General features: G+C 38.9%; 1 protein-coding gene across 3 annotated transcripts in view; it reads left to right on the top strand.

The window, feature by feature from the left end:
* The window catches only part of LOC105499530 (zinc finger protein 385B), a 415,582-nt gene that overhangs the window by 80,839 nt on the left and 321,942 nt on the right, over window positions 1-12,801 (top strand). For all 3 annotated transcript variants that reach the window (XM_071072997.1, XM_071073000.1, XM_011772116.3), the window contains 2 exons: window positions 10,479-10,630; window positions 11,351-11,650. In XM_071072997.1, the coding sequence (XP_070929098.1) occupies window positions 11,353-11,650 (298 nt within the window). In that variant the 5' untranslated portion in view covers window positions 10,479-10,630; window positions 11,351-11,352. Of the gene's footprint in view, window positions 1-10,478; window positions 10,631-11,350; window positions 11,651-12,801 lie in introns of those variants that run through there.

Genomic DNA, 12,801 nt, shown 5'->3' with positions numbered 1-12,801 from the left:
TACATTTCAGAATCATGTTGTCAGTTTGCAAAAAGTAAACCTGCCGGGATTTTGGGTAATATTGCATTGAATCTACAGATTAATTGGGGAGAATAAATAAACTAGTTTTGTAATATGAAAATGCAAAGTAATTTAAAGCATGGAGTGACCACATGCTCCATTTTACCTGGGGCAGTCCCAGTTTAATCTGTTGACTGGACATTTTGTTCAATTTAGCATTTTCCCTGGGCAAAAGTGCTCTTATTTGTCTGATTATTCATTTGACTAGCCTATGTAAGTTTGATTATTTTTATTACAAATACAGTATCAATTTATTGCCTAAGAAAACAGTTGCCTTTGGCAATAAGTTATCCTAAATTAGTATTTCTCAAATATTTCTAAATGTACTTTTGGGAAAATTATCCTTACATATACTTGATTTTCCAAATACGTATTGTCAACAAACCTTTCAGGAAGAGTTAGGAAGAATACACTATTGTGATGTTTGGAATAAAAAGTTTTCTTAACTGGGAGAGAAGGGAATTAGTAGGGAAGTAGCCTACAGTCAGGGATGAGGTTCAAACAAGGTCATGGCACATTTGATTCAGTTCCAGGTATGTGCTGGAAACCAAGTGACAGTTACTCCAAGAAGACAGAATGGAAGTGTGGAAAACAGAAAACACAAGGAAGCAGAGAGGCAGTGTGATGTTTATTCAAAGAAATTCTTCAAATTAGAGAATGAGAGCTGGGCTTAACTCCTGAGAATTTTGTATGGGACTCTAGCTTCCCAGCCATGGTGTGGGTCAGGAAGCCCCATCTTGCCAGCCCTGTAGGACACCTGTGCCTTAGAGATGAGAGGGAAGCATCCATGATTTGAGAAGAAGGTTCTGGAACGAACAGCCTGGACTTTTGTGTCTTTTCTAGGGGCAAAGGAGACCCTGGAAATACTGTTGTTCATTCTCTAACATGAAGCAATAAAATGCTCTTTCCACATCTTGTTGGTGGCAGGGTAAAGTCTGTTGTTGGCTGCCCAGTAGGGTCTCAGACTAGAGAAGGACCTACTCTCAAATAGCGGCAATCTAGCACAGTGGTTCTCAACATTGGCTGCCCATTAGAATCCCCTGTGAAGAGTTATGCTACTAGGCCCAGCTGCCACACCCACTTACCCTCTCTTCCAACCCCAGCAGCAACCAATTAAATCAGAATCTGTAGCGATGGGAGTCTGGCATCAATATTTTTAAAAACTGTCCTAGGTACTTAAAAATTATGTCTTTAATGAATAAAAAATATATAAACATCATGTTTTAATATATGGGTGCATTGTGGAATGGCTAAGTTAAGGTAAATAACATATCCATTACCTCCCATATTTATCATTTTTTTGTGCCCAGGTACTTTCAAGACCCAGTCAGGGGTTAGAACCATGGAGTCATACTTGACACTAGTCTCTCCCTCTGCCACCAGGCCCACCTAATCCAAGACATGTGGATGGGATGTTTCTTCTCCAAGTGTTTGGAATTAATCCACTTCTTCCACTGCTGTCACCATCACCCTCCAGGTCCGGGTGCCATTTTCTCTGGCCTGGAAAATTGAAATAGTCCTGAACTTGTCCGCATCCACATGACACCTTCTCTATTCTGCACCCTATTTTTGAATCCAGTTGTGGTTTTTTCACAGCTCAAATCTGATCATATCAGGCCCCCAGTTTAAGGCACTTCTGCACTTTCCCTAGACTGACAGCTCACATTGGCCTGCAAAGGCCTGCATGAACGGCCAGGCCCTGCTCTGCTCTGCTCTGCAGCTTTATTTCATATCTCATTCTGCCCTGCTCTCTCCACTCTAGATGGACTAGGCTGCTTCTAGTTTGTCACACCTGCCTTTCATCTCACTTGTGGACCTTTGTACATAGGATCTCCTTTGCCTGCAGTGTTTTTCCCTCTACTGCTCTTCATTCTTTAGCTCTTAGTTTCACCATCATCTGACCGCCCTGACCAAGGCAACCCCTGTTACAGCACTATGATTTTTAGAATACTGGTTACAGTTGCATTTGATCCATACAAGAGGAAAACAGATCATCAACTTCTTGTTAATGAAATTGTAGTTGAATATAATCAATTTAAGAGCTCAGTCCTAATACGTTTATGTATTTCAACTCTCAACAAGTCTGTTATTTAACCAGAACTCTGTGAAAACCATATGTACATTTAAAAGGCTAGAAATAAACATGAATGATTATTGTGTATCAATTATAAATGAAAAAGACCAGAAGTAAACATATAATGTTTTTGGTTCACTTTTTTTTTGTTGTTGTTATGCACATGTAACAAACTGTGGTTCACTTAGGTAGGAATATGGAAGATTTTTCTCCAATCTTTTTTCTGTTCTTTGTATTCTCCAGAATTTCTAGAATGATATAAATTACTTTTATAATAAATAAAAATGTAATAATTTCAAAAATGTGTTTAGATGGACCATATAGAAATTATGACTGGAAATAAAACTAGACTATGTAATGTGTTCTCTTTGATTGACTCTACCTATACTTTCCCACAAAGCAAAATCCAGAGAATACCATTCCTGTTTGCAAACTTGTAAAGATGACCTGAGAATTCAGTGAACTGAAAATATTACTTCCTTGATGGATGGGTCTATCTTGTAGGAATCCATCCGTTCAATTGCTTGTGTTCCTTTCCACCCATAGAATGTTCCATAGCAGGTAGGAGAGCTCAGTCCCACCTCCCAGGAAGACTCAGCTATTGACTTGCTGGAGTGCTTCCAGGACCCTCTTAGGAAAGTGTATATGATTGCACTCCAGCCCTGGAAATCGTAGTAGGAGGAACAGAGCTGCAAGATCTGCCCTTGCCCAGGTTTTTATGTTGGTTATATTTTGCAGTTTGCTGTCTTGTGCTCTGCTGCTGTTTCATGCTGCACAGCAGTGCCCTGCAGGGTGGAGGGAGAATGGAATCTAGACTTCCTCATATAAAGAAGACTATGGAGCCCAGTCAATAAAGATTATTTGTTCTCATAGCTGGGGGTATACTGCATACACATTTTGGTTGAATACCAAAAGCTAACTGTTAAAATCAGTATTTGACTAAGAATAAAGCCCAATTATATGATTAAAAATAACTCTTGACACTTAGGGAGGATGAGGCAGGTGGATTACTTGAGCTCAGGTGTTTGAGACCAGCCCGGACAACATGGTGAAACCCTGTCTCCACTAAAAAAAACAAAAATTAGCCGGGAATGGTGGCACATACCTGCAATTCCAGCTACTTGCGAGGCTGAAGTGGGAGAATTACTTGAACCCAGGAGGCAGAGGTTGCAGCATGCCTAGATCGTGCCACTGCCTGCCAGCCTGGGCAACAGAGCAAGCATGCATCCCCGCTGCCCCCTCCAAAAAAGAAAAAAAAAACCTCTTGATATGAGGAAGTAAAAATTGTGTTATGAGTTAAGTATTACTTAATTATCTTTTTGAGGTAATAATTTATTTAGAGGTAGCAAAGCTGATCTTTTGCTTTTAATTCATCTTTAAAAGATGAGAATAATTCTCAAATAGATTCTGTTTTCTCCTAGAAAAGTTCATGCCTTCATGAAATTAAAAAAATAGTGCTTAAGTATTTATTTAATATCATTACAAAGATTAGAGTTATAGTATAATATAATTTCCATCCTAATAGTATTTGTTAATAGATATGTGTATTTCAAAGTATGTATATGTTTTGTCCATAGTTACTTAGCTAGTGCTACATTTAGCTGTCAATTTATTTTTCTATTTAACTAATTAAGAAATTTTGTAATTGTTTTTTCATGAAATTAAGAGCTTTCATGTTAATTATTGTGACATTTTATGCTTGTAAGAAGAAATACTTTTCCTTCTACCGATAGAGTCTCAATGTCATAAGCATAAAATAATACTTTCAATTTAGTTTTATCTGAAATATACATATACAATTGATATTCTTGCATTAAAAATAAAATCCATTCCTTGTTCTCATTATTGTCATCATTATGCTATTTGTATGTGACCATAACTTGAGATACTTTGATGAACAAGTATGCTGGAAAAGATACTGATTTACATAGGTATTGAACAGTTGGATCTTCTGAAGGCCAGGAACAAATTAACTATCAGCTTTTGACTGAAGCTGAACTATAGCTGAATTAATCATAACACTTATTTTATTTTGTCAAAGATTTGTGGAGAACCTTGTAAGTGCTAGACATCTGATTGGCTTTGGATCTACAATAATAAGTGAGAATAAAGTAGCCTTATCTTCTTTACATTTAGGTAACATAAATGTCCCAGCCTGTTTGCCCATCATATTACCTAATTCAAAAAATAGTTCAAATATCTCCCCTACTAGCTGCAATAATTCCAATGTTTTATCAGTTTCCCATCCTGAACATTTTTTGAGCCCCTGAGATATCCCAAGCCAGTTGTTGTTCAACATCTTAACCAGCTGTGTGGTTTTGGACCACTAACTTCCTTGTCATTGGTCACCAGCATCCCTCAGCCCATTGTTCCTCCTCTTCCATATATGGCTTTCACCCCAGATGCCATCCCAGACTCTTGCACAATTCCTCACAGTAATAGGAAGATCAATTGTGATGTTTGCATGACTTCACTGATGGTTTGAAGATTTTTTAAAAAGGTGTGGGATGTTATACAAGAGGATACTTCAACAATTGTAAATAGATATGGGGGTTCCCTGCATGGACCAAAACCCTCCTCGGGTGTTTTGTATTGTGCAAAATCTTATCTGTCCGATCTCAGGCCTGTCACCCCGTTTCAAGGGTCAGCTTGCCCTTCCACAGCAGGAATGCCTGGAACAAGATTCATATGTCTGGATCCTAGGCCTCCTGTTCCCTCAGGCCCAGAGACAGTCACAGTCTCATACCGCTCAGTGTCCGTTTCCTGCCCCCTGTCAATCTTCTGGCAAGACTGACAGGGAAAACATCTCTTCCTTCTCGCACCCTTCTACAAACGTGTGGTCTTTCTCTTTAGTTCTCAGGATAATTCAGAACAACATCAGTACTTTCGCCAAAGTTGGGTTTATTCAATCAGGAATGACCCCAAATATGGGGTCCATGCAGTATAGTCCAGTTCAAGCTTCAACAAGTCCAGGCTGTTCTTTTGGAGGTAAGATGTGTTCATGTTCTTGCAGCTTTCAGTCCCCACTGATCTCCTGTAGTTAACTACTTGAACACATGCATCTCCCAGCATCTAACAAAAACTTTCAGGGACAATACAATTTAAATCCACTTGCAGGGAAGAAATATTTTATGAAAGAAAAGATAATTTGCAGAGATGCAGCTGTGTCACAGTGAAGACAACCTTTTATATGATTGTGGAAAGCAGATTAAGTTCCTTGGAGCTATATTATCTCCAGAGCCTCCATTGCAGAATAGCGTCTATGCTTTACCTTTACATAATATGAAGATCCTCTAAGATGCTTTTTCCAAAATAAAGAAGTAGTGCACCTCCAAAGCTGAGTTCCAAATTTTTCCGCAAGGGAAACAAACTGCTAGGAACATTTAAATGTCAGTTTTTCTGACTCATCCATTGATGTCAAATAATCCCAATCTCTTGGGATTCACACTAGACCAGAGCACCCCAATTAAAATCTATTTCACTAGTACTCAACAAAGTGCCAGTAAGTACTTGGGGAAAAAATGAGACCAAAAAACTGTCTAGTGAAATCAATTACTAAGCAATAATTTCATTCAAATGTAAAAAGTTCAAAGTATTTTGGGGACTGTTATGCAGAGAGTTCTCCATAGTCACTCTCCTAAACAACAAGTAGCAGAAGGATAGCCTCTTCTAGTGTATCACAAGCTTTTTATTTTTTGAGGTTCTTAATTTTATACATTTCTTTAACCATAGGGCCAAGTATAGCGTATTGTCTATAATCAGTGTTTAATAAATGATTAGTTGAATTGGATCAAATACAGCCTCTCATATCTGAATCCTATTATGAAATATACCAAAACATTCAGTGAAATGAACATTCTCTAGTTTTCTCTGAACATTCTCTTAGTTTTCTCCGAAACTGTATTTTGGGGAAAGAAATTGTTTGTAGTCTGGTACTCAGAACTCAACTTTTTGCCTCCCTATGCGTAGAAGTTCAGGAGGCAGTACCGGCATTTCAACATAGTTAAATGGGTAAAAAGCAATGCCAGAGCCCTATATCTTCTCCATCTACGTGTTTTAACTTTCACAAAGTATTCCCCAAACTTTCCCACAATACCCCGTGTTCCATTGCCTGAGAAAGTTGGTTGCAGGAAAGAGCTAATGTCACATGGATGCTGACGCAGTATACCCATGTTTTGTCAGAATTTGAACTTTAAGCCTTATTTTTAATTACAGGATGAAAGACTGTCCTAAACAGTTGAGATTTTAGTTTGCAGATGAGTGATGATGCTTTTTCCTTGGGGAGCACACCGTTATTACCATTCCTAATTTTAGAATGCAAACAGCTGTGTGCCTAGCCCACATACAAGCTAAAATAATTAGAAAACATAGACCTTGGCTGGGTGCAGTGGCTCATGCCTGTAATACCAGCACTTTGGGAAGCCAAAGCAGGTGGATCACAAGGTCAGGAGATCGAGACCATCCTGGCCAACATTGTGGAACCCTGTCTCTACTAAAAATACAAAAATTAGCTGGATGTGGTGGTGTGTGCCTGTAGTCCCAGCTGCTCAGGAGGCTGAGGCAGGAGAATTGCTTGAACCCAGGAGGTGGAGGTTGCAGTGAGCCAAGGTGGCACCACTGCATTCCAGCCTGGGTGACACAGTGAGACTCTGTCTCAAAACAAAAAAAAAAAAGAAAGAAAACACTGACCTTCATTATTGTGTTCACCACCAATGCTACATATGCATACACCCCACGCCCATACCACACACATACTAAACACACTACATATACCACACACTCCCCCCACTACACCCATATACCTCCTATACTCCCCATACATCCCCCACACATACCACACATACTTCATACGCCATGCACACCACACTCATACACATCACACTCACATAATACCATACACAGACCACACACATATCACACACACTCCACACCTATACACCCCAGCACATACCACACACACCCTACACACTACACATCACATATACCACAGACCACAAACACATAAAACACATATACACACACATCACACTGACCTCCCACCCCCTCACCTCACACCCTCCCACACAAATACAGCGCGTTCATTTATTCAGCCAACATTGATTAAGTGCCTATTTTATACAAAACACAATCTTAGATGCTGAGGATACAAAGATGAATAAAACATAGTTTTTATACTCAAGGAGCTTAAAATCTAGCAAGGGAAGAAAATGTATACCTTTCCAAAGAATTTATTGTTCTTTGTTGTAACTTTCTTGTTTTCTCCTCTGTATTTCTCATTGGATTGTTTGGTCCTCTCAGACATCTCCTTGACCACGTTCACTGTTTTCTCCCTGGCGTCCTGCCCTCTGCCTACCTAGTCTGTAACAATATACTGAAATGAGCGAGTGAATAAGTAAAACCATATACATGTCATAAAACTATATAAATAATTAAACCAATAATATAAGAATTGTGTGTTGTGCTAACTTTGTGAACACGATGCCTCAGGAATGCAGAGGTGGGAAGAGACCCTGGCGAGGGAGCATCACGAGGACATCAGGGAAAGTGGGGAGTAAGGAAACGGCCATCTTGGATTTGGCAATTAGAAGTGTTTATAGTGACTTTGCAAAGACAAGCACTACCTGTGGAAAGGAGTTGCAAGCCAAGTTGTTAGGGGTTAAGGAATTAATGGGAAGTGGATAAAACTGATTGACTTGAGTTGGAGAATGAGCCTTTTCACACTTACATAGAAGGGGAGGCAGTCTCTTAACTTGTTCTCCATCTGATGAGGCCACTCTGAGTCAAAGATTGTTTTACTGTACATGTGCAACAGAGATGTCGTTACCCCCAGATCAGTGTCATATATTTTTTTCAAATAATTATAGAAAACAATTGGATAACAATGCAGGTCAGGGGAAATCCTAGGGAAAGTTGTAACATTGGAAAATTTCCTGATGGATTGCCTCCTAGTGATTTAAAATCACTCCTTTGGATATTCCCTGACTGTCCAGTTTGAATTCATCAGCTCTTTTCTCCAAAAGCAGCAACTCAAGAACCAACCTTTTCTCATTCTTTTGCCTGCACTAAAATATCTTATTCTCTTACAAATGTTAAGTTGTTGGTCATCTAATCTGGTGAAATAATACAAAAAAAGCATAGAATTTTTGGTTCAGTTTTCCTGACTTTTCTTACAGTCATTCCTGGCAGTCCAAAGCACAGTGCTGCCCACTGCTCTGTTTAAAATCAGACACCCCCGAAGGTCCTTCTCTCCCACTCAAGTGAAACATGTAATTAAGATAGTCTGATGAAAAACTTTAAAATAGAAAGTGAGATTTTTCTCTCTTCTTCCATTTAAACTCACTGTTACTTTCCCCTTAGCGAGAAAGCTGACATTATAAATGTTATCACATTCACACATATTATAAGCCTAGAAATTATATCATCTCAGGCCAAAAGTGGATGCTGAGACTCTGATAGCTTGCCTCTCTGCCACCTCTAGGTCTTTTCCCCAAGACCTCTGCAGCTAAATATACTTTGGTTGCAAGTGGCTATTAACAGAAGCTGACCTTATTTTTCCCCTGAGAGAGAAGAAAGTGTGAAGGCAGAACTAGGACTAATAAATTGGGATTTCGTGAACAGAATGCATACCCCACCCCCAGGCATTGGATCTTTTCTAGAGTGGCCCATGAATGCGATGTTGGAGGTTTGGGAGATCACTTGTGAGAGTAACTCTTGGAGAGTTGAAATACAGTTGAAAGGTTATGAAAGATGCTGGTACTCTGAAAGGTTACAGAATTCTAGAAGAGCCATTTATTTTATATGAAAGATTTCTTTCTTCCTACTTAAAATATGTATATTTAAATAAATCAAAAGTAGAATACTTTCCAGGATAAATGACAATCATAAAAGCACAGGTAACATGGCTTTATTTTTTATAAGATAATGCAAACAAAAGAGTCGTAGGAACATTATGATGTATGTCTCGCGTCTGTGAAATACCATGTATTAGTTTGCAATATGGACAAGCCTGGGCACCTCCAAGGTTAAATTGTCAGATGAAAGTGTCAACAGTTCTCCGCTGAGTCAAGGATCTTGCTTGCTTGGGTTGAAATATAAACTTAGGTTTCAATGATTGAGTACAATGGTGCCTGGCCTCGTTCTGCAAGGTTAAACGTTACTGGCTTTTCTTATGTTTCACAGTGGATTAGTTTTCTAGACAGGGCAAAATGTTAGTAATGAGCTCATTTTAAAAATCACTTACTTATTTCAACTAATTCTTATTATGTGTTTTAATATTTTAAGAGAAGATATAGATATTTGAACATAACTAATACAGCACTGATATTTTCTTAAGTTGTATGAGAAAAGTGACTTTGTGATAACATAATATCTTAGGTTTAAGGAATAAAAGAAAAATATTTATATGCAGTTCAAACCCCATTTCAATTATAGCTGAATTATTTTCTGTAGCTTAGCTACAGGAACTGCTTAAACCTGATTTCTGCATAGTTTGAGCAGACTTTAAGGCCGGAGCTAAAAGGAATAGATTGACTTGGAAAATTTTGTGTAAGAGAGTTCCTTAAAATGGCATTATCAGGTTAAAGAATTAAAAGGGACAAGTAGATTTTGCATATCGAAATTAAGTGTTCGAACAACCTTCACAATTGGATGTATGGGTATGTACAAGGAGATTTTTTGGCATACTGTACATTAGAATCAATATCTGGTTTTATGGTTATGCCTTTTCTGAATTTTAAACATCCTGCTTGTGAACACTCCAAATATGGACTTGTCTCTAGTAGCTCATTCCTTTTCTTAGAGCTCTGAGAAAACTTGGATCAAAAGGACTGTTGAAAGCCAATGCCTTGCTTTGTTTGTTCTATAAGCAGAAGTCCCTTACAAGCCACGATCCTTCCTTCATATAAACTCTTCATCTCTTATGGCACAGCACTGCCACCTCAGCCATTCTTCCTCACACATACCCTTTTCCCTTAATTTTTGCCAAATTCCCCTCCCCTTTCTTTTTGGGAAGTGTCTTTTTATTTATTCAAATTGTAAACCAAAACATTGTTATAATCCCACCGATAATTTTGAAAATGCTGGTATTCCTGGTATTAACTAAAATGAAAAATTACATAAAATGTCACTGAAAAAAAAATGTCAAGACAATCTTCATCAACCAAGGGTCTCAAAGTTTTGAAAATCCTTTTTGAATCTTCCCTTAGTCTGTAATCTACCTCTGTACTTTTATCTAAACAAATGAAGAAAATAACAATACTTAAAAATATACAAAATTGTGTCTTATTCTATTTTATTCTTTTTCAATTACCAGTTTACTAAAATTTTATATTATTCTGTATTTCAGATGTTCTACATTTCAACTCCATCAAATACTAAATTGATGTTAATGGGCTAACCTGGAAACTGAAAAACAACTTGTTTCACTACAAGGATAAGAAAATATGTCCAAATTCCTGTCGGCTGACTTATCAAGGGACGTTTAGAACACAGCCCAATGTAAGTTGCAGACATACGGTGTTTTGTTCTTTGTTACCTCCCCTGCAGTTAAGGCATGTATCTGTTTGTATATGCCCAGGTGTATGCTGATTGGGTATACTTTTGTGTCTGCACATGAACATTTTCACAATCCCAGATTCATACCATCATTTATTCCTTCCTTCAATAAAATTTGAATGCCTATTATGTAAAAGGTGCAATTGTAGGCCTAAGGGATATCCAGAGATGAAGTGACTGTCCTCATAGAGCTTATACTCTAATGGGGAGACAGACATAAGCCAAGTAAGTGCACAATTACCTAAGAAATGCATACTCTGATAGGTGTCACATAGCACGATGTGAGCATATAACCAGATCTTGCCTTGTGTCCAGGGTCAGAAAGGGTTTCATGTAGAAGGTAATTTGCCAGCGGAGATCTCATGGATGGGAAGTTAAAAGAGTAAAGAGGGTGGGAGGTGATGGGAAGATGAGCAAGGATGGGGTAAAAGGGCTCCAGGCGAAAGGAACTTCTGTTCCAAAACCACCAGGCACAAGGAACTCACGCTGAAAGACCATACTCGCTTACTTAGGTACTTCTGATGATTATTTTTCTAGGAGTAACCACTGGGTAGCTGGGCAACTTTTAACTTAAACAAACCATTGAAGATGAATTGTAATCATACTAGAAAATAAGAAGGGTTATGTAATTTCAGAAGCACTTGTACTTGTTTTGATTTTTAGGCATGAGGTACTCCTTAAGCCCTGACAACCATCTTGAAGATGGAATCATGAATATGGCAAATTTTCTACGGGGCTTTGAAGAAAAGGGGATAAAGAACGACAGGCCTGAGGACCAGTTGAGCAAAGAGAAAAAGAAAATTCTTTTCTCCTTCTGTGAGGTGTGCAACATCCAGCTGAACTCTGCAGCCCAGGCTCAGGTGCATTCCAACGGCAAATCCCACCGCAAACGAGTGAAGCAGCTGAGTGATGGGCAGCCCCCACCGCCCGCCCAGGCCAGCCCCAGCAGCAACAGCAGCACAGGTAGGAGGCAGGGTCCCGGGTTCCATGTGCCGTGGGGAGAGATGGTCCTGGTCTGGAAAATGAAGGATTTAGAACAAGACTTAATTTTTACCTTAAAACTGGGCCACCATGATAACATGTACTCTTTCTCCTACAGGTAAAATCCATGAACTGTTTGTCACGTCTCGAAATATTTGTTACACCCACTGACATACACTGGCACACACACATGTACACACACGCGCGCAATTTGTATATGGGGCCAGAGACTTCCTGTATCCCCACAATGTGTGAACACTTCTGAATGTATTTTGAAATGTGTTTAAAATGCATCAGTGATGTCATTTTTCCCCTCTCTTAAAATTAGCTTTCTTGGGTTTCCTTTATCTTCTTTCTATTGGGTGGCATACCATTTGATAGTGTATAAAAAGCTACGGCTTTATTTATAACATCCTATGATGCAGGAGAAGAGCATTAATTTTGCATGTTAAACTTGTCATATTCTTTTAGAGAGTTGCCAGCAGTGTGCTGGGTGTTCTAACAATAGGAACAGGCATTGCCAAAACCAACAAGGCTTCCCTCTGAAATCCAGCACCATCATCTATCACTTTCACTTGCCTCTCACCCTTTCCTTGTGGGCTGGATAGAGGCAGAAGCTCAGGAATTTTTGCATTTCTGCCTCTGCCCTGAATTCTAAACAATCTTTCACATCCTTTATGTTGTTCTTGGGCAGCCCCTCCTCCTCTACATTGCTGGTCATTGGGTATCTTCACTGTGACAGAGTTAAAGAAAAATGTGAAATGTATCGTTATCTATGATGAAGATTTCTACAAAAGGCGGGCTTCCTCCCAAGGGTTGAGGTGGGAGGCCAAGATAAGCCTCCTCCCAAATGTGGGGGAAGAGCTCCAAATCCTGCTCTAGCAAGGGTTTGTTCTGTAATGAGGCCCCAGCTTGAAGTGAGATGATACAGAGAAAACATTTGTTGAAATTTCACTCAGTGCTGTTACATGGTTCTTGGTGTGCTGTAAATAAATAATTTTTGTATTTCAAGCCAAATCTAACTACTTTTTACTCTGTTGATGATTTAATGTCATTAAATTGTGTTCTTCAGTCAATATTTAACATGCTGTGAAAGAAAGTAAAGGGGCTTACAGGATATAAAATACACACTT

This window comes from Macaca nemestrina, chromosome 11, assembly GCF_043159975.1.
Source record: "Macaca nemestrina isolate mMacNem1 chromosome 11, mMacNem.hap1, whole genome shotgun sequence".
In the NCBI taxonomy this organism is placed as follows: Eukaryota; Metazoa; Chordata; class Mammalia; order Primates; family Cercopithecidae; genus Macaca; species Macaca nemestrina.
Note: the sequence above shows the minus strand (reverse complement) of the source record. Positions and strands in the feature narration are given on the sequence as shown.